The 22,085-nt window shown below is 43.6% G+C and overlaps 4 protein-coding genes across 5 annotated transcripts; all 4 read left to right on the top strand.

The window, feature by feature from the left end:
* Nucleotides 1-107: 107 nt before the first annotated feature.
* znf628 (zinc finger protein 628) lies at nt 108-7,944 on the top strand. Its single transcript, XM_046399130.1, has 9 exons — nt 108-245; nt 723-1,298; nt 1,726-1,798; nt 1,878-2,816; nt 3,584-3,754; nt 3,899-4,229; nt 4,557-4,711; nt 5,198-5,440; nt 5,552-7,944. Exons 2-9 carry the CDS (start codon nt 913-915, stop codon nt 7,607-7,609), a joined length of 4,356 nt encoding a protein of 1,451 aa, XP_046255086.1. The 5' UTR covers nt 108-245; nt 723-912; the 3' UTR covers nt 7,610-7,944.
* A 149-nt stretch (nt 7,945-8,093) lies between these two features.
* Nucleotides 8,094-10,302, top strand: nat14 (N-acetyltransferase 14 (GCN5-related, putative)). Of its 2 annotated transcripts, none has more exons than XM_046399270.1 (4): nt 8,094-8,250; nt 8,818-8,964; nt 9,087-9,392; nt 9,496-10,302. In XM_046399270.1, the coding sequence occupies exons 2-4, from the start codon at nt 8,884-8,886 to the stop codon at nt 9,934-9,936; spliced, it is 828 nt and encodes a 275-aa protein (XP_046255226.1). In that variant the 5' UTR covers nt 8,094-8,250; nt 8,818-8,883; the 3' UTR covers nt 9,937-10,302. The 2 variants fall into 2 exon arrangements, with proteins under 2 accessions (XP_046255226.1, XP_046255225.1); XM_046399269.1 differs by having other exon boundaries at nt 8,094-8,342.
* Nucleotides 10,303-12,845: 2,543 nt separating this feature from the next.
* On the top strand, nt 12,846-15,434 carry aicda (activation-induced cytidine deaminase). Its single transcript, XM_046399284.1, has 5 exons — nt 12,846-13,220; nt 13,957-14,122; nt 14,252-14,534; nt 14,928-15,043; nt 15,157-15,434. Exons 1-5 carry the CDS (start codon nt 13,201-13,203, stop codon nt 15,205-15,207), a joined length of 636 nt encoding a protein of 211 aa, XP_046255240.1. The 5' UTR covers nt 12,846-13,200; the 3' UTR covers nt 15,208-15,434.
* Nucleotides 15,435-15,836: 402 nt separating this feature from the next.
* LOC124064633 (adaptin ear-binding coat-associated protein 1-like) lies at nt 15,837-22,077 on the top strand. Its single transcript, XM_046399272.1, has 7 exons — nt 15,837-16,066; nt 17,016-17,116; nt 17,941-18,045; nt 18,284-18,365; nt 18,471-18,579; nt 18,851-18,998; nt 20,404-22,077. The coding sequence occupies exons 1-7, from the start codon at nt 15,966-15,968 to the stop codon at nt 20,514-20,516; spliced, it is 759 nt and encodes a 252-aa protein (XP_046255228.1). The 5' UTR covers nt 15,837-15,965; the 3' UTR covers nt 20,517-22,077.
* Nucleotides 22,078-22,085: the final 8 nt, after the last annotated feature.

The raw sequence follows: 22,085 nt of genomic DNA, 5'->3' as shown, positions 1-22,085 counted from the left end.
AAATATTTTTAAATAAGTTTTAAAAACGTCAACCTGTCTGTCGAGGCAACTGGCCAATGGGAGTAGCTTATCTACTGTAGCAAACAGCCAATCGCCGTCGCTGTTCTTGGAAGGCGGCATCGGGCGGAGAACTGCTGTTAGTTTGTGCTGTGTTTATTGTTAAGGTTGTGTGGATTAGCACTGCGGTACCCAGTTCCTTTTCACAATATCAACAATATAGCTTTAAGATGAGTTAAAGATGCTCGGTGAGTACTGCTTCAGTCTGAAATCTTGCATATCATTATCGAGCAGTTTAACGACGCTATTCCGCGCTGACGAGGGCTAGATTAGCGTTAAATGAAGGCCAGTAGCTGTTTTTGTTGATACAGTGAAAACTGATCTTTTCAGTGTGTGTTGTGTGTTCACTCGCTCAGCTGACCGCTTACGTTAGGATACACTTAGAGGTTAGCTGAATGTGTAACTTAGCTGTAGCTTCAGTGGGCATATTGGTAGTAAGCACCGCACTGCGGGGACGGACAGAAACGGACTGACAGCCAGAGGAAAGACGGAAGGGAGGGGGAGTGTGTGTGTGTGTGTGTGTGTGTGTGTGGTGGGGGACTAGCTTCATAGACAGGAGGGAGGGAGGGAGGCAGGCAGGCAGGGGGTGGATTTTAAAGGGGACATTCTTACCAAGAGTTACCAAGTTATAATACTGTATTTATTTCCATTTCACTTTATGTCAGACCTGTCCTGAGCTGTCTACTTGGGATGACAGCTGGTGTTTCCAGTGGCTGACAGGGAAGGAATTTTTAAAAGACACAGAAGAAAATATGAACCAAAGAAAGGTGAAAGAAAAAGACATGATACTGCACCAAAACTAATTCACACCTGCTTCCAAGGAATACCTTCAACTGCTACCAGTTTGCTCTGGTAATGGCTAACTCAGTGGCCTTAGTGGTCCAAGCAGAACTCTTACCGACTCAGTCCACCGCCCCCCTCTCTCCTTTCCCGTCCCTTCTTGGTTCAGGAGAGGATGGTGAGGATGAAAGGGACAGAGGGGAGCTGGTGGATGGAGACAAGGCAGTAGTAGAAGGTGGAGAAGAGGTGGTTCTGGACATGGTGACTTCGTCCATGTCAGGACCAGCCCAGCAGCCCGAGCAATCGGACCATCCCTTCCAGTGTATGGACTGTGGAAAGAGCTTCCGGTGGTCGTCCAGGCTGACACACCACCAACGGAGCCACAACAATGAGCGACCATACCGCTGCAACCTCTGCCCCAAGGCCTTCAAGGGCTCCTCAGCTCTGCTCTACCACCAACGGTACCCATAATAAAAGACTTTATAAATTCTCTTTACAATATTTATTATTGTATTGCAGCATTGTAATGAAATGAATAGGAGGAAGAGTGAAAAATTGCAATGCAGAAGTGCACTATGATAGCATCTTCCATCAGTCAGAGATTAGAATGCTTACAGAAAGAAGTTTAAGGAGCAAACTGGATTGGATCCATCTCACTGCCTCACTTAGCATTAGTAAAGTCTGTTCAAACTGAAGTATATATAAAACTTTGTAACATCAAAATTAAAATTATTTAAATTAAACACAGTTTGGTGCCACTGTATAAGACGTATCACAAGCATCGCCGCATATTCCTATTCTCATCATGTGTCACACCTATTATGACATTATTACATTACTTAATTATAATTACCTGTGTCTTCCTGAATAGTCACTTTTCTTTTGCAGATCCCACTCAGGGGAGAAGCCTTACAAATGTCAGGACTGTGGTAAAGCTTTCAAACGCTCCTCTCTACTCCAGGTGAGATATACGGTGTCTTGGAAAATGAAGTGCTTACAAATGAGCGAGATTTCACATGTGTTTCTCTTTCATCCTTCAGGTCCATCAGAGTGTCCACACTGGAGCACGTACCTTCTTGTGCCCCTATTGCCCCCTGACCTTTAAATGGAGTTCTCATTACCAGTATCACCTGCGCCAGCATACTGGAGAGTGTCCATACCCCTGTGACACCTGCCCGAAGGCCTTCAAGAACTCAAGCAGTCTGCGGCGACACAAGAATGTCCACCTTGGTCTCAAGCCTTACACCTGCTCAGTGTGCAAAAAATCTTTCACTCAGTCTACCAACCTGAGGCAGCACATGAGGATACATACAGGTGAAAGGCCCTACATCTGCAATGAGTGTGGACGAAGCTTCACACACTCATCAAACCTTGCCCTGCACAAGAACTCACACACCAACCTCAATGCAGCAGGGAAGGAGGGGAAGAGGGGAGAGGAGGCAAGGAAGGGAAATGAGGTAGTGGAGGTGGTGGTAGGGGCAGAGGAAGTGACATCGTCCATGCTGACAGACATGGTGAGATTTGTGAGCCAGGAAGGAACTGATGGAGTCGGGGTGGGGATGGAAGAAGTGTTCCTTTCAACCACCTCATCCGGCCAAAATCCGAGCCTTCTCCCCCAGCTCACCCTCACTTCCTCCGGGGGGGATGTGTGTGCATCTAGGGCCATCGGGACAGAGGTTCACCTGAGCACAGACACCGGGGCCAGTGTGCTGCTGTACAGCTGTGGCAGCTGCAGCCACACCTTTGGCACGCGAACAGAACTAGAGGAGCACCAGTCCATCCACATGGCTCCCGAGGAACATGGGGCCAATGCAGAGGCGGGGCCTGGGGCAGGGATGGAGGTTGGGGATGGACTGGTGGGAGCTGGCCATCTGCTGGCTGATTTTGAAGAGGTGGTGGAGACGACCACCGTGACTGAAAACGGACAGACAGCAGAGGTGATCCTTGGACTTACTGAGGGAGCAGATGGCAGCAATACAGTAAGTTATCGGATCAAATGGATAAATGTGAAAAGAGAAGTAAAACCCACCTATATTACTGAATAAAAATGTGAAGTGATTTGTAGTATTCAGAGAGGGAATCAGGTCACGAGTGTGTTGCCTGGTTCCAGACTTCTGAATTGCCACCCACATCTGAGATTTGTGTAGCAATTCAAATAGGTCTGGTGTTGTGCTTATTTACTGTCTGCCCTAGTTGTCAATCAAAGGTTAGTAAGTCAGATTTGAAATGGGGACTCCATCTTCCTATATAGCTAGCCAGATAACTAGCCACATTCATGAAAAACAAAGTCAGAAAATTGTGACACGTGTGGATGAGATTTGAGTTGATCTACAATGTGACCAATTTTTTTCTATTTCCTAGAAACTGCCACTGCAGTTTTTGTGCCAACTGAAATGATGCTAGTGTTATGAATGTGTCACTTGCTGCTGATTGGTCTGAAGAAAACAGTACAAGCTAACATAAACAGAACGTCAGTCTGAAACAATGAAGTGAAACAAAATGGCAAAAGTCTGATTATGAAGCTAAGTTTTATGTTGTGCAATTTATGTGTTTGTTGTGTTTTGAAAGGAAATGACTGTACTCCTGAAGGTCAATAAACACTTTTCTATTTCTGTGATATAACTTTAATTGATAAATACCTACCTACGCTAAAAAGCGCTTGAGTTCAATCAGTGTATTTATATAATATATATATATATATATGTATATATATATATATGCATTACTTCCTTTGGTCTGTCCTCAGAATGTGGGCACCACCCAGGCCCAGTTTGACCTGCTGCAGAGCTTCACCGAGGTGACTCAGAGCTCCGAGACCGTTCAGCCAGAGACCAGAACCACATGGGCAGGGCTGTCATGTGGCTACTGCAATAAGACCTTCAAGACCAGTGGAGGCCTCAACAGACATGTATCACTGGTGAGAATGCTCTCCAACTGGTATACAACTTATACATATTACAGCAATGGATTGTGTCTTGAGCAGTGACTTTGATACATTGAATTTTGATGTATGTGTTTCAAAATAATCTGTGCTTCCTGTGTTCCCCTTTTGTTTCTCCAGATGCACTCTCTCTCATCACAGTCCCGTTCCCAGTTCAGCTGCTCAGCCTGCGACCGTTCTTTCCCCCTTCTCTCCTCACTCCTCACCCACCAACACTCCCACACCCCTGAGCAACGTCTCCTGGCTGAGGCAGAGGCTGAAATAGTGTGTCCTCCTTCCCTTTCCCTGTCTCTTCCGCTTCCCTCCTCTCCCAGCCAGGCTGACAAGCAGCAAGAAGGCCAGAGGGAGATCCATGTTGACATCATTGCCGTCGGTGAGGAGCAAGAGGAGCAACCGGCCAAACCAACCAGAGCCCCCAAAAAGACAGCCAATAAGAGCACCCCTGCTGGAGGTAAAGACATTTACATAGCAGGACAGACTGAAAAATATGTTTCGACATGAAGATTTGATTATACAGTAGGAAGAAGGAGCCAAGCAAGCTGTGTGTTTGGTATGATGTGCTTTTCCTCTGCACTGGCAGCTCTCTTAATGCAGGCCAGCTATACTGTATCCAGTACCAAATTGTTTGTTTAATACATTTATCGTATAGCAACCAAGGAACTTGACTTGATTTGCCTTTTTCCTCAAAATAAATGCTAAACAGGTTCTTTACTATGATCATTTCTACATTAGCATTATATGTGAATTTTAATTTGAACTTTCACACACTTTCATACAGAGAGACCATACCGCTGTTCAGAGTGTGGAAAAGCCTTCAAAGGTTCATCAGGGCTAAAGTACCACATGAGGGATCACACTGGGGAAAGGCCTTACCGCTGCACTGAATGTGGAAAGAGCTTCAAGAGGTCATCGCTTCTTTCAATCCATCAGAGGGTAAGGCTTAATTTTCTGTTGCAAGGAATTTACACAGGACTTAGGTTTACAAAGGAGAGAGCCATCATCTGGGTGTTAAATCCTATATGACTGTAAAACTTATGATTTACATGGACTGCAGCCGTCTAGTACAATTCACAACCCCACAGATTAATCAATCCAGGCAACACTAAAAGCGATAAACATTCCCTTTAACACAATAGCACACTCTCTACTCAGAACTTTTTTTGTGTTGAAGTGGCTGTTATCACATAACACTTAAATTTCGATTGCACTGTTCACACATTTTTTGATATTTCCACTTTTTGGCTGCATTTAGAAAGAAAATAAATGTGAACCATGGATTTCATTGTTTTCTTTACGTAAAGGCAAAAGACAGTCCAGCTGATACTTTCTTTTTTTTGTACTGTAAATATGATTGAATGTTAAACAATGTATAACACAATACCAAAAAGTAAGCTATTCTCTTGTGTTTACCTTACCCAGGTACACACAGGTGTTCGGGCATTCCAGTGCCCCCACTGCCCTCTCACTTTCAAATGGAGCTCTCACTACCAGTACCACTTGAGGCAGCACACAGGCGAGAGGCCCTATGTGTGTAAGGAGTGTGGCAAGTCCTTCAAGAACACCAGCTGTCTACGGAGACACAGCCAGATGCACTCTGGTCTGCGGCCTCATACCTGCTCCATCTGCTCAAAGTCTTTCTCACAGACATCAAACCTCAAACAGGTCAGTGAAGTCTGCAGAGATTTAACTATGAACTTCTTTACATTTTTAGTTGTAAGCTAAAGCTAAACTGTTTTCTTAATTTCTCCTTTTTCTTCTTATTTCTGAGAGCAGCATGAACGCACCCATTCTGGCGAGAGACCCTTTCAGTGCACATACTGCCATAAAAGCTTTACACACTCCTCCAACCTCCAGCTCCACCTTCGCACACACTCCTCAAGCAAGGACTTCAAATGTCCGTACTGCTCTAAGGAGTTTGTCATGCACTCCTATTTGCAGAGACACATCCGTACCCATGGCAGCGGTGTTCCTCTGCCTTGCCCTGGAGGAGGAGCAAAAGATGGAGTGGCTGTAAAAGCCAGTGTTGGTGGAGTAACAACCACGACAACCCTGATCAACCCCATCACCTTGGAAACCTCAGGAAACCACGGCAGCCTGATTGTGTCCCAGCCAGCACTTAATATTCCCCCAAACACCTCCCAGAACTACTTTATGATTCAGACAGCTAGCGGCCTGCAGCTCATTCCGCTGTCATCCCCTACGCCAGCCCCTCCGCCTCCTCCACCCCCACCACCACCACCTCCTCCATCCCAGCCGCAAAACTTCTTCCTTCTACAATGCCCCTCCAACAATGGCAGCCAGTCCAGCTTGATTCTCGTCCCAACGGCAAACAACCCTCCACCAGCTCCGGAGCCTCAGACCCTCCCTGTGCTTCAGGCTATCCAGGCACTCCAGCCCGTCCTAAACCAAACGCAGACTCAGATGCCCCAGTTTCCAACGTTATCACAGCAGCAGCAGCAGACCAGAATCATAATCACCAACAATAATAACAATACAAATTCTCCAGCCACACCAATGCACACCCTCTCAGCCAACTCCCTATTAACCAAGCCCATATTAGGGAAAAGCACACGGACAGCACGGGGGAGAAGGGGGCGCAAACCAAAAGCTATTCTTCAGAAATCTACAACAACTCCTGTCAGTCAAGCTGTAGGTGGAGCTCTGTCTGTACCAAACTGTAATGTGACCGGTGCTACACAAATAATTACTGCCAGTAACACCATCACAGAGTCATTACCATCATCTGTATCCTCAGTGTCGCACTGTCCCCTGTCAACATCTTGCACTACTGTCCCAATTCTTACATCTTCCACCACTGTCGCCCCCACAATGGACACCTCTGGACCCCCATCAACTGTTAACATGGTTACACCAGCCACCACTGAAGTCACAACATCAGTTTGTACTCCTGTCTCTGCCACAGCAGAAAGGAACCCCCATACCACTTTAGGGCAAATAAGGACAGAGGAGACCATGACAGGGAAACAGTTTGTGTTATGCTTTGATCATGAAGAACAGGCAAAGGAGGAGATGAATATTGAGGAGGGTGGGAAGTCATACGTGTTACAGTTTGAAGGGAGTTCACCAGGAGAAGCAGTAGATGGAGGAATGGGTGGTGAGGGAAAATCACTTGTGTTGCAGTTCAAGACAAATGAGCAAGGTGAGGGGAAAACGGGAGGAGATAAGGAAGGAATGATGTCACTGCTGCAGGAATGGGGAGGTGAAAAGCAGAGACAGCAACAGATGGGAGAGGAAGGCAGCCAGGGAGAATCTTATGTCCTACATTTTCACACTGAGGCACAGGACAGTGGTCCATCCAGTGCTGCCTTCAGCCAAGGGCAAGAAACCAGCCTGCAGCTTTCCTGTGCACCTACCCAAAGTTTGGTGCCACTTGATGGGCAGGAGGTGGTGTTTGAACTTGGGGGTGAGGGCAAAATGGAGCAGGAACCTGAGGGGGGTATGCAGATGATAGCCCTGATAGAAGGCGAAGGGGGAATGATTGGAGAAGAAGGGGCAGGTTGCAATGCTGCAAGTGGTAGGGTTACTGAGGCTGGAGACGCGATGGAAAGTATATTTCAGCTGGAGAGTGGAGAGGAAATTGTCATAATTGAGGTCAGCACCAGCAGCTTAAGAGAAGGAAGAGTGGAGAGAGAAGGAGATGAGGAGATCACAGAGAGTAGTGACATCAAATATGAGAGTGTCACAGCAGAGGTAAAGGAAAGGTCTGTGAAGGAACAGAATTCTACAGACAATACGGAGGTACAGACATCAACTGAAGACACAATAAGAAATGGACCTATAGCTAATAAAGAGATGCAGTTCTCCAACTAAAACCAGTGTGCATGTTAGAGATGAAGGCAATGTGAGTGAGTGAGTGAGTGAATGAATGAATGAATACCTCACTATTTGTGGGCTCAGTGTGCTAGCACTTTAGCCGCTTTGGGTTCTCCTGGAACTGAGGGAGAACATGCAGTTAGATGAGTACTGTGTCGTAATTCCATGGTGCCACATACTAGAAATGTTATACATTCAAATAGGCTGTACATGGACTTTTCCTAAACATATTAGTTTAAATGATACTGTCATTGGCAGTTTATTAAACACATTTCTGAGAATAAATGTTATACATGACCAATTTTGTTCACAATGTTAATAATAAATAGTACCTTAATTAATTATTAATAAATCTGTTAATACCTTTAATGGGTTTGCCTTTTCTCATTTCTTTTCTCCTAGTTTGAGTTTTTCGTTTTTAATGGACTCAACACAGCACTGTTACGTTGGGAGCGCTGTCTAGAACGGTGTTGTGTTGCGTTTGCTATTCTCGTAGCCGTTGCGCAGTGCGGATTTTACACACGCAAATAGCGTAAACTGGAGCCTTGTGAACGTGCAACGGGACATAAAAGAGAGTACGTTTGTATTCAGAATTCCTCCCTTCAGCAAGAAACGACTCTGTGGCCATTCAATCAAAGGTGGAAAAACGTGCGTGGACCTTCAGAAAACAGAGATAAATTCAGTGTGTGTCTCCTCTTTTCAGTTTAATTTGAGCTGCGTGGTGCACAAGGTAAGCGGAAACGGGGGGTGACGCGTCTGAGCGCGGTACTGTAAGAACCATATAAGGCTTTAAACATGGTCTTTTCGCTTTCGACTATACCCTTTGATGATCACACTGTTAACGTGTATATATGGAAGCGAGAATGGCGTGCATGGTACACAAAATAATGGTGGCACTCGCGTGCTACAAATCCTCTATAATCCCCATGTGTCTCTGTTTGGAGTCGGGGTGACTGATGTTACATACTGGCTCACAGTAAGCGAAATCTACTACATCTCATAATATAGCCCATTTAAAGTACAACATGTGTGTCATAGTAGGCTATAGATAACACAATGGATCACTGACATGTCTGTGGGTCTACAATACTATTAGCTCGGCATGGTTTGGTGTCAAACGTCCCAAAGTTGCATTTCACGATCACCTGTCCAAGAAAAATTACAACCTTCTGTTCATTAACTCTTCTTCAAATGTGTTTTTGTAGGGCCCCTTTGCACACTGTTTGGATGTTGGAGTTTGCAACCCTACTGTTAGAGTGTAAAGCCTAAACATGGTGAGGCTGGAGCTGGATCAGGTGGTGATGAGGAGGATGAAGGAGGATGACATAGAGGTGGTCAAAGCCCTTATCAAGGTTTGTACAGAATACTTAGACAAAGTTTTAGATGCTGCCACTGATTGTGGTGGGAATTTGCTCTTTTTCTTTTGAGCTTTCTGTTGATTTATTTTTTTTAATTTCTATCAATGTGTCTCCAGGAGGGCTGTGAGGGCACAGAAAACCGTCTCATCTTGCACATCCTTACTCGTCCGCTCTGCCTCTTCATCCTGGCTGTCTTCTCCTCAATCTTGCGCTGCCTTGTCCACTCCTTTATCCTAGCACTTGCTATTCCTGTCTTCCTGCTAACTGTCTTTCTCAAGATCACCATACCGCGGTCCATAGGGGTTCTGGGCAGCAGCCGCCCCTACTGGGACTACATGGGGAGCAGCTACAGAGGGACACAGGATGAGACGCTGCAGAATCCCTACTCCAGGATCAGTGGCAAGACGCCAGTGATTAAAAGGGTTAGTCTACCGGTTTGGGGGAAATTCCTAGTTTTTGGGTAGTAATCACTTAATTCTAGTGACCAAATGTTACAGCACAAATAATCTTATGTCTTTTACTCAGCAAAGACGCAGAATTGACCCCAAAGACAAGGACAAAGAGATGTCAGAGAAGGTCACCCCAGAGAGGGAACAGACAGCGGGGCAGGTCTGGGTTGCAGACTGCGAGGGTGACATCCTGGGTTGCATCTTCAGAGAAAGTGAGAATCGAGCAGGCATCAGGAGGATCTGCAGATTGGTGACGGGCAGCTGGTACCGCAGGGAGGGCCTGGGTCGGCTGCTAGTCCAAAGTCTGGAACAGAGAGAGAGGGAGACTGGTGCTCATAGAGTGTATGCACACGTCCCCTACCCCTCCAAGGTGGGGGAGGTCTTCTTCAGGAAGCTGGGTTTTCTGCAACTTGGGGAGGGGCCTGATGAAGAAGACAGCGAGGAAAAAAACCTGGAGACTCCTCAGAGAAGCTTTCTGGGATACCCCCTCACTAAGGTGTTTTACAAAGACCTGTGATTGAGTGATGATGGACTAATGGATAGAAAAAAGTGTTGCAGGGAGTGTCTAAAAGTAAATAAGACTCTGGATTTCTGCTGATGGAAGTAATGTCATTGCTGCAATTTGTTTGGATATTTGTTTAAGTTAAGAATTTATTGACTATTTGTTTATTTATGCCAGTATTTATTTACTGTTTGTGTTGCTGTTCTGAGCATATTTATACCTCATCATCATCATCATCGTATAAAGTACCATCTCTACATTTTCATAAAACCAATGGTTTATTATCTAGTACTTCAACAATGACATAATGAGGCTTCACTGTCACAGTTCTCTCATCATTTGCATCAAAATAAAATATTTATGTAGAATGTGTTTCCTAAACGTGTTTTTGTGTTGTTCTTTTCTCAAACATATAAATGTAGTGTGTGTGTGTGTGAAACCATGCAGATGTGTAGGAAGACGTACAGTTACTGTATAGGAGGAAGTATGTGTGGTTTACATGAAGGTGCAGAATTTATCTGCTTTTATCTTTTTGCGCCCTTTGGCTGCCGTTGCTCTCCTTGATGTAGTGTTTGTTGCTCCATGAGTCTGCAAAAACAGTGCTCCCTCCATTTGCCTCAGCATTTTTATTCTTTCGTTATTGTTTTCTTTGTTTTACATGCAGAATTCAGAACTCTGCGTAATATAATGTTGTCAAGTTAAAAATGAACTTTTTTACACCCTCTCAAACATCATTATAAACTCACTCCCTTTGACTCATTGACTATGAAACTTCAACAAACTTTAACTGATTAATTACAAATAATAATTGCTAGTTGCTGCCTTGGAATTGGTAGTAACCACATAAATCTACTGAATAATAAATGTTTCAAAACTAATTTGCATGGCTGATTTTAATGCAGCACATTAAAATTTGCATCTGGTATTCTGACTGAAGAAAGTGTGTGGTTTGCAGGTGACAGTTTATGTGACTAAGTGGGGGAATGCACATAGCCTCAGTCTGAGGCTAACCTTAATATGGTTAGCAGCCCTCATGCTCACATTGCTCAGCTGCCTACACTGCTAACCTCAGACGATGTCAGTGTAGCATCATGGTGCCACAGATAAACACCACAGGATGTTTGTACAACGTTAATGTGTGTGTGGGAAAGAAGCGTATCTCACCTGTGAAGACAAATATAGACCTATACTGCAAACTCTAAATCATGCAAGCTGTAGTGGAAAATCGGAGTCCTTTAATTAATTGTGATGAAAAAGCAGCACACCCAGTAACACTGTTGTTACTTGCACGAGTAAGTGTATGGTCAGGCCATTTCTACTGCTACTACTACTCTGTGAAAGCTGTATTTTTACTGGTGACACTTTTTGGTCATCATCACGTTGTTTCTCCATGGCTGTCAAAGAGCAGACACCTGTTAGCTGTGCCTCCAGTTGCCCGATCTGTAGTTATTATTGTTGTCAGGAAACAGATGTGAGTTCACACACTGGAAAGAAAGTCTGTTTGTGACTGTGGTCATGTGCGTCTGCACGGTATGGCTGTGTGCGAGTGTTTGTGTGCGCGTGTTCAGGGTGTGGGCGGGTGGGTTTCGGAAAGTATGACTTGGCATTTCCTACACCCGGTTTCTGCCCCTGACTACGGGTTAAATGCACAGCCATGTCTGGCCATGCTGTACTACTCCACCACACACACACAGGCAAAGCAAGAAAGACATGGTGGTGCATGTGAGCGTTCATGTGCGACTGTGAGATGACCTTGGTCAACTGTGGTCAAACCCAGAGAGCTGGGTGGGAAGTGGTTACATTCAGTTTGGCATTTGATCAGACTCTTGAAGTCGAGAAAAGACACATGCACACAAGATCAAATGTGCAGAGACATTAGTCTTAGTGCAGCGTCAGAGTAATGCAATATTATGTGAGGTCACTCAGAGCATGCAGAAACACACATACATTAATCAGTCTAAACTTTGGGGCACCACGCAATCATGGGATATATTAGATAAATTAGTTCCAGATGATGTATAACATATAGACTGCGTTAATGACATGTTCACACAGATGGCTAACGCACACATGTTCACATACGCACACAGATGCACTCCAAAAACAGCCACCCTGGGAAACGGTGAATTCCCCAAACCACAGAGTGCATGAGAGGGTGAGGGGAGTCATGGGAAAGCAGGATGCCTGCATGCAGTGCCACTGAGTGAGCAGACTCAGCCAGAGCTAAAACAGACAGAGCAAAGAAAAGACGAGAGCAAAATAATACACATCCTGATTTGGCAAGGATGGATGACAGCATCCGATGGTTCAAAGGCTTATGAGTGAGATTTATCCACACACTGCGGTCGGTCAGCTGGCTGGCCATGCTAGCAGACACGTAGGGTGAGGGAGGTTGATTACAGTCCTGCTCCCAGCCTGACACAGTTTGGGAAAACCCAGATCAGAGGACAAAGTAGGTGTCAGGGCTTCTGAAGTCTGGGAATGCCTACAGCTCCGCCAAATCTTGGGGCCTAGAAGAGGTGGAGGAACAAGGTAGGTGGAAAGGATGAATAGCAGGCGGGGTCTGCAGTGATCCGACTGTAGATCAAGGTGAGAAGGTATCTGGAAGTTTTTAGTTAATGATCTGAGGAGACCAAAGCGGAGGGGCCAGTGACTGGATGAGTCTTGAATGTTTGGAAAGTTCCAGCCAGTTGGCTCAGTTTACTGACGTCTGTGAAAAACACCAAAGGTTACAAATCACGTCAAACACTCCTTCTCTCATGTGTGGTCACAAAGATTAGTTTGTAAGAATCTTTGTTGTGCAATCTGCCTACTTTACTGCCTGGCACCAAATGAATGGTTTGACTTCAATCATAGTGTGAGCAAATGTTAAATGTTTCAAAACACATTAAAACCACGATGTCCTTGAATAGAATCAGACAAATGAGTAATTCATTTATGGCTTTAATTGTTCTACAGTAAAACAATCCATATCATTTGCATCACGCCCCCTAAACTTACTTTAAAAAATCTTCCTGTCCAACCAGAAGCTGCCACTGTTGTATGCAGGATGTTTATGTTTAGAGGTATATGCTCTCAGTTCCCTTCCTTTAACCCTCTCAGCGCGCACACACACACACACACACACACACACACACACACACACACACACACACACACACACTCACTCACACACACACACACACACACACACACTCACACACACTTTCTCTCTTTCTCATTTACCTTCATTCATTACCCCACGCCCGCAGTGTGATAAAGGAAAGCGCGCCTTTCAAAATGATTACAAAGCTAGACAGGTGAGCAAAATGGATACATTCTGTTTCTATGTTGTATATGTCTTTCTATTTGACACAGTTAGATAGATTACATGTGCATACTAATAACTGGAAGAATTGAGAAAAGAAGACTTTTATTAATTTTTTATAAAGGATGAATCTCTGATAAGATAAGATATCCTTCAGTAGCATTCTGTTTTAATAAGTATAGCGGTATACCACCTTTGAGCACTACAAATTGAGGTTTCAGTATTAATGACTTTTGCTAAAATTAGTGAAACCGAGAGCGAGAAAAAGCAGTGAATGTTAGTTGTCTTCTGACTGTCCTTGACACATATTTGGTTAACCACAGGTTTTACATTAGTTTATTGTTTAAACTTACCAGATTAAAACCAGAATTCATGTGTGAGTCATCTGAATAATGATACGTTAAAAAGGTGATTAACTGAGTCCTGTAACAGAATATGTCTCGGACTTTCCTGGCATAAAATGACTTTCTTTCATTGTATCTGTCACCAAAGATGTTAGTTTACAAGACAGCAAGAGAACTGCGTTATTATTACTGATGAAATGTTGACTGATAAATTCTAAACACAAAGTTTATGTAAAAGCAAACTAACAAAAAAACTAAAAGAGAGAAAGAAAACATTCTGTAGGTAAGCTGTACTGTACTGTACCCACTGTAATGGGCTTCTCTTCTCTATCACATCCACATTTCATTAACTAATAAAAAGGGCATATTTTCCTTTTGTCTCAGTGTGCTTTTGCCCAGAAAAAAGTTTATCTACCATTACAAGAACGTACGCTGGGCTAGGGGTCGGCATGAGACATATCTCTGCTTTGTGGTGAAGAGGCGAGTGGGCCCAGACACCTTAACTTTTGACTTTGGACACCTCCGCAATCGCAATGGCTGCCATGTAGAGGTGAGTAATGTGGTCAAGATGGGGGAGCATATACAGAATGGCCTGGTCGGGGGAAAGGCAGAAAATAACAACTGAAAGTACTGGATGATTTTATCCTTCTTATTTCCTCCCTTCCTTATTTCTCCATAGCTCCTGTTCCTGCGCTACCTGGGAGCCTTGTGTCCTGGCTTGTGGGGGTATGCAGGTACTGGAGAGAAGAGGCTAAGTTACTCCATCACCTGGTTCTGCTCCTGGTCCCCCTGTGCTAACTGTTCTGCCAGACTGTGCCAGTTCCTTCACCAGACACCTAATCTTCGGCTCAGGATCTTCGTCTCTCGTCTTTACTTCTGTGACATGGAGGACAGCCGTGAAAGAGAGGGATTAAGAATGCTGACAAAAGCTGGTGTGCAGATCACAGTCATGAGTTACAAAGGTAGCGGCATAACTTCAAAACTTCAAACTTTACTTTGTCAGTATATTTTTTATACATACACCAAAATTCTTTATCTGCATTTAACTCATCACTGATTGAAACACACACACATGCAACATGCAGTGAAACACACAGGAGCAGTGGGCTGCCATGTCAGGCGCCTGGGGAGCAATTGGGGGGGTTATGTGCCTTGCTCAAAGGCCAAATAATGGGGGGGTGATCAATCACTCCTGCCAGTCTGGGGTGGAATCAAACTGGCGACCTTCTCAAAGCTGTAGGCTGTGTATATGATAGCGATTTAAAAAGAGAGCATACATGCAGTCAAACTCCAAGCGACTGTTTTCGCTCTCTGGATGTCAGAAACAATGATTATTTCTTTCCCTCCATTTTCAGACTTCTTCTATTGCTGGCAGACCTTTGTGGCCCGTAAGCAGAGCAACTTTAAGGCATGGGAAGAGCTGCATCGAAACTCTGTACGCCTTACCAGAAAACTCAGCCGCATCCTCCAGGTAGTTTTACTATACTGCCCGTTTTTCCTCAACCAACAGGATTAGGTCAAACCAACAATGATTTGTTTAAAATTCTAATAATGACATATTTTCTTTGTTTCTTTGTTTCTCAGCCCTGTGAAATAGATGATTTAAGAGATGCCTTCAAGCTTCTTGGACTGTGAAACCTACCTATGACTTCCTCTGGTGTGACCATTAAATCTATCATTATTAAGTCTATGGAGAAAAATAAATGCTGGTGTTTTTCCATTCACTACAACTGCTAAACTGAGAATAAGAAAAAAACTGAGAAAAATAGCTTTCGAGTTGCAGCAAGGCTTGTGTGAGTAGTAAGATGCTGCTTTGTGTTTCTGTTGCAATGTGGCCATGTGAAATAAAATAATACACAGTGAGATAATGTCTTGTGTTATTATGTTATGGTCTTGCAGTGCTGTTAGCTTGGTGACAGTCAGCTTAGCTAATATTAGCTTTTCAGCAATGACTCCATAACTGTTCAGCTAACTGGTGCTGTACTCAGCCAGCGTAACTGCTGTTTAGTAATGACTGGGCACTTACTTTTTTATTAACCTGTCTAATGAGCGCTCGCTTCTTCAAAACTCCGCAACACAGTTTGTAATGTAGGTTGTGTGTAAATGTATAGCCTCCAACCCCAAACAAAAATTATTCAAGTGATATGAATTGACTGTCTTTACTTGAAACAAGCAAGGAAGTACTGCTCGCGAGTAGTAACCTGACCTTTACGTGTAAAACCGGTGGCGTGTCCGTTTACGGGCATCACTGACACCGTATCAGTGAAACGGGGTCGCACGTTTGTGCGCAAATATACCATCTATTACGGTCACGTAGCCGTTAACGCCACACTGACACACCACATCACCGTCACCACCGGCGTGCACCGACCGAGTAGTGAGTACTAATCAAGATGGCGACCGAGGGTCAGTTCGAGTACGAGTCGGTCCTCTGTGTCAAACCTGAAGTCAACGTTTACCGAATCCCACCGAGAGCATCCAACCGGGCTATCAGGTGAGGGGGGGCGCGAGCGCGCGAGCTGCCGGAGAGTTTTCTGACCCAGCATCCGCGAGCTGCACCCATTACGAGCCGTTGCCTCGGCTACCTACCTGCCGAGCTCTTCCCCTAATCACGCAGCCTGAAGTAACGGTGGCCGTAGTTTTTGTGCTAGTTGTATTTGCTCCGTATCTTCAAGGTCATTATGGAAAATGCGTAACTAACGGTTGACGTTTGTACCTGCACTGCGTGAGTCCACTTAACAGGGACAGGATTCTTGTCTTGCGGATGTTAACATGGTTTTGTCCAACGGCACCTCAAACTGATTGTGTAATAGAAGTGGCTCGTTAATGACACTTTATTTTGCTCGACAGGTTCTCATTTTTCTGTTCTGACCTTTTAGTAGTCGTCAGAAAAGTAGAACAGCTTCCCTGGAACTGTGAGGAACTCTTGCTCAAGGACACTCAAGTAGGGTCGATGACACCCCTAACAGTGACCATGCAGGAGAGCTGTTATGTTGATAAAAAAGGGTCGACATTGAATTGTTTACCCCATTTTTCATTGGCTGCTGCTCCAGCCTGACCCACTGCAGCTGCATCTGAGTGGACATGACACCAACCAAACAGTAGCATAGGCCTGAGTCCCATGAGACACATGATTGGTTAACCAGTGACCATATGTATAATGACTAGTGGTGATGATGTAATATTTCAGCCTTAGGTCTCTGTGAAATGCCTGTCTGATGCCTTAGTCACGTTTCGTTTACATGGAAAATAGCAGTGCTAGAGTGAGTGTTGGACGAATCATAACAATAACACACACACACGCACACAAATCTCCTTTCCTGTCTCTTTTTTTTTTCTTGCCCATTTTCCTCTTCTGTCTCAACATCAGTCTAAATAAACCTCTGTCACCACTTCACCTACATCACTGTGTCTCCTGGACTGCCTGTGTGTTTGTGTCTCAGGGCTGCTGATTGGAAGCTGGACGCTCCTGACTGGACAGGACGCATGCGTCTGACAGCCCGGGGCAAAGTGGCCTACGTGAAATTGGAAGACAAAATCTCTGGTGAGAGAGAAGCAGACAGGACAGTGCTGTTGTTTACTGGCACAGCCGCTGTGGTAAATCATCTCACTGTCTAGTCTCCTGTTTCGCCATCCTCCTCGCTGGTACTCATCTATTCCAAGGTGACCCAGCCCATGTCCGAGCAGGCAGTTTATTTTCAAGCAAACAGGCTTACAATCTCTTTGTCTCTCCATGAATTTCACATATTGCCATGCTCGTGGTCCTCAGATTACACCTTAAATTGGTCCACTTTTTTACCTTAATTTGGTCCACTTTTGATATGATTTAAGCACTAGTATCCATGTAATATATATATGTATGTATAGCTAAAGAGAGGGATAGCTATAAATATATGAGAGAGATTTGGGGGTAGCCGTGGCTTAGAGGTTGGAGAAGCGGCTTGTGACCCTTCATTAGCCGGCTGATGTGCCCTTGAGCAAGGCACTTAACCCCCCAATATGCTCCCCGGGCGCTTGATGCTGCCCACTGCTCCTGTGTGTGTTTCACTGCATGTAATTTGCCGGGTGTTGCATGTGTGTGTTCAACTAAGGATGGGATAAATGCAGTAGTAAAATTCAGTATGTGTGTATGTAAATATATATATATATACTGCCAATAAAAGTTGATTCTTCTTCTGATTCTTCATTTTTTTATTGTTTATTTGTTTTTGCACAGACCAAATCATTTAATGTTTGGGCCTATTTTCAATCTGAAGGTTCTTTTAGTTGACTTTTGGCTTAGTAAATGTGATGTCTCTTCATCCAAATTGCCAGTTAAAGTTTCTGCCAAACAGATAATGAACATATTTCTTTTGTTCCAATCTACAGGGGAGCTGTTTGCCCAAGCACCAGTGGACGAGTTCCCTGGCATCGCAGTGGAAACAGTCAGTGACTCAAGCCGTTACTTTGTGCTCCGCATTCAGGATGACAACGGTGGGCAGGCTCTTGCTAAGCCATAAATATTTTGTAAATGTGGTCATAATTTAGGACAACAGAGCAGAGGATGAGCCAGAGATTCATCATTATTTTTTAGACTAAATCTTGGAAACAACTTTGTCACGTAGAGATTATTGTGGAAACTACCAGGTTTTGTATATTTTTGTGTCTTGCAAATTTTGCAAATCACTTACTAAGCTCTGACTCTTATTTGTTGTCTTTATTTCTCTCACAGGTCGCAGTGCCTTCATAGGCATAGGTTTTGGAGACCGAGGCGATGCCTTCGACTTCAATGTTGCACTCCAGGACCACTTCAAGTATGCATCTGCTTCATAGTGTGTCGTGAATCATGAATTTATTAATTCTGCTTTATCTTTAATCCTTGTGCATCTCATCTTGTCTCCTTCTCTCATCTTCTCCAGGTGGGTAAAACAGGAAACTGAATTGACCAAGCAGGCACAGGCTCCAGACAACACTCCTAAACTCGACCTTGGCTTCAAAGAAGGACAGACCATCACTCTCAATATTGGGGTAACTCTCTTTTCGTTAAATGTAATGTTTTCAAGGTTTTGAAGATTTTAAGGTTGTTTTTCATGATTGAACAATCAAATATACTTCACTGTTTTAAAACATGAAACCAAGTGATAGTTGAGAATCAATTCATGATAAGGGTTTAAGTGTGAGTCTAAAACCCATTCAAGCGATCTGCTTTGATATGTTTTCTCTGAAGCCTTGACAAGCAGTATGTGAACCTGTCTAAACACACGATCACACAGTTGTTGTTTCTCTGAACCTTTTCCAGCAATCAAAAAAGAAGGACAGGTCTCGTCCTCAGAGTTCAGGTGGCTTTGGGCTTCTTCCACCTCCTCCTGGGGGAAAGTTAGCCCCACCTCCTTCATCCAGATCTACCAATCATAGCATACAACCATCCGCAGCAGGAAGTGAAACTGGTAGGTTATTGTAACACTCAGTCTGTCTCGTGTTGTGTGTCTCATAATCCGGATAATAAAGACATCATGCTCCCAAGCTGTAATCACAAAATCATTTTTTCTGTGTTGGTGAGAAAGCAATTTGATAATGTTATATCAAGATCATATCATAATATATGTATGTATGTCAAAAACATTTTTATAAAAAGTGCTTTTTAATTGTTTTATGATGCATTTTGTGCAGCTTTTGCCATCTCCTACTCTCCTTTCCCATGATGTCAATGTTCAAAATATTCTCATGCTCTTATGTTGAGATCATAAATGTTTCATAATCACAAGAAAACTAAATCTGGGGAAAAATTGTAGTTCGTTTAGCTAACACATCTATGGGTAAGCACAGTATTATTGTCACAACTGTTTCAGTAGCTCAGTGCAATGTTACCTCAATGGCCAAAATCATTTATTTGGAAGTATAAACAAAGATAAATGTTAAAATTATGCAACTTTACTTCCATCTTTTGTTCTGCATGGATGAGACTTTCGTTCAGAGTAGGACATATGAGTGTGACCTGGCTACAGTACCTCAGAAGTCAGACATAGTGAGAGTTTATGTAAATGTTCAGTATAAATGGTAAATAGACTTGCATTTGTATACTTTTTTATATATATACAACTAGTCAAAGGGCTTTATAACATCACATGCCACGTTTGCCTTTTCACACACACGTTCATACAGCGATGACAGAGGTCACCATGCAACTGCCAACTTGATCGCGGTTCAGTATCTTTCCCTCCTGAGCCGGCTGTCCCATATAGAGTAGAGGAGACATATTTTATTGTTGAAAGTGTGTATTTCCTTGGCCCCATTTGGTCTGTTTTAAAGCTGTTTCCAGTGGAGCACTTCTGTCCACAGTTTTTACAATGGAAGTGATGAGTGCGATGTTATGCTGACCTACTCCAGTTGTAAATTACTGGAATTTTCCTTTAAAATTTATGGTTACTCCTCTCCTCTCTAACACACTGTAGTATAGACTGATTTATCTTACAGCACTAAGAAATGCTGTATTTTTCCGTGTGTGTGTTTGTGTGTGTGTGCGTGGTATCTGCTGAGGCACACAGTACTGGTCTGTGAGATTGTCGCTTGTGGTGCTCAGAACATTGAAAAATACTTGAAACTTTCAGCAACAGTTTACCTTTCCATGTGTGTTGTCCCAGTTTGTCGACTTGGAGCTAAACTCTAATGCAGAAATAGTCCCCGAGAAGTAAAAGTTCTGTGGCTTGTCCAGAGTACATAGGAGACTGTTTAGAAGAATTTACAATAAATTTCCTGGAATTGTGCGTAAAATTTGATGGGCATTGCTTAAACCTAACTTACTACGTTATCAGAGTCGCATTATGCTTCTGTTTGTCTTTTTTTAACTACCAGGTACTTTGCTGGATCTGGACTCCAGTAATTCCAACTCAGCGGCTCCAGTCAACCCCACCACCTCAGCCAGCTCTGACCTGTGGGGAGACTTTGACCCTGTATCCCCGAAGTGAGGAGAGATTCGTTTTGTTTTGCTCCCTCTAATCTCTCTGTAAATTAATGCAGCAATTTTTGCAACCTTGCTTTCCCCTTTATGGGGTCCCATATCTCTCCCTGCCAAGCAGGATAAACCCCTGTTGTGGTTAGTTTTAAGTTCACTTCGTCATGGCTTTTGTTCTTAGTCAGAGATACACCCAGACCCAATAATCTATCTCCACCAACTCTTCCTCCCCAGCCTTCTTGGCCATCCTCTTCCCTCTTTCCTTCTGGGTATGTTGTCTCACTTTAGGTCTCTAGTTTGCATTCTCCTGTTTAAAGTCTGCCTTTCTCTCCTTTCTCTCCCTCCCAATGTTTTATTTTCTGATTTTTATTGTAGAGTTTACATAATAGAAATATGATCAAGGGAGACATAATGAGAAACATCGTATGAAATGAAATATAATTAACTATAGGAATGAATGAATTTTATGTACAGAGATTACTTATTTTAAATGTATATATTGTCTGTGGTTTCTAATTATTGTCATTGGTGTTGTCACCTGTATGTACTGTAACTTATACTTCTCCAAGTCCTCAGCAGTGGGACTGACTATATGCACTGACTGGCAGTCTAGTCTGTCTGTGTAGTTAGTAATGCATAAAGTCTGCATTATCGCAGGGATTGTTCAAGTCACAGACACAGGTTACAGTGAAGTTTACCACAAAATGATTTTACTTGAAAGAGGCGAGTTAAGCTATAGCTGATTTACAGAATATCTGTGCACTCTAGCACTCTCTGGGGGCTCCTGTAGCTCTACAACATCATTTAGAAAGATGTCAAATAGAGCTGTTGAACTCATATTTCACTGGGGGTGGATCCTGGCGCTGTGTGCAATTTTGTTTAAACTGTAGATCAGTACAAAGAGACAGGGAGGTAGGGATGTTGTATGTGATTGGGTCTTAGCAAAAGAAAAAGAGGCATCAAGTGCTTTTATCTTCGCCTCAAGGGGAAGCCGAGAAGATTTAGTCCGTGTTATGTCATCTCTTCTCAGCACAGCTGTTAAAGCTGTGACTGGTGAGTCATGTAGGTCATGATCTCTCTTCTGCTCAATGAATAGGTTTGTGTTTCTGCGCTGCCCCTTAAGCCTGGGGAGCAGCTTCATCCTTTGAATTCATTGTTATGAGAAGGTGATCAGGTCATAGATCTCGACTGCAACGTCTCGCACTGCACTGACGAGTTTTAACTGTTAATTCCTTGTTAAGCTTTGATGTTTTCAATGGTATTTGGATGCAGAGAAATTCAATGTGGGACCAAGCTTGTATGTGTTTTTGTTGTGACATTGTTACATGTGATGCACTGCTGCACTGGTATCACATGCTCATGTGTGGTGACAGTGACAAGTGGCGCGAGGTGGATGTTGACTGGAATGCACAGAGATTGTGTGAGTCTAAAGTCCTACCGATGTTTGTCAGTGTTTGTTTACTGTTTAACTTATATGCATCCCTCCCAAATGTTCCCTGTTATACAAGCTGTATGTGTGTATGGAAATATATATGGAATTGAATATGCAAAGAAAAACACAGATATCACTCATAGTGTGTCC

The sequence above is a fragment of the Scatophagus argus genome, chromosome 9 (genome assembly GCF_020382885.2).
Source record: "Scatophagus argus isolate fScaArg1 chromosome 9, fScaArg1.pri, whole genome shotgun sequence".
Taxonomy (NCBI): Eukaryota; Metazoa; Chordata; class Actinopteri; family Scatophagidae; genus Scatophagus; species Scatophagus argus.
The sequence above is the reverse complement of the archived record's forward strand: the minus strand, read 5'-3'. Positions and strand labels throughout refer to the sequence as shown.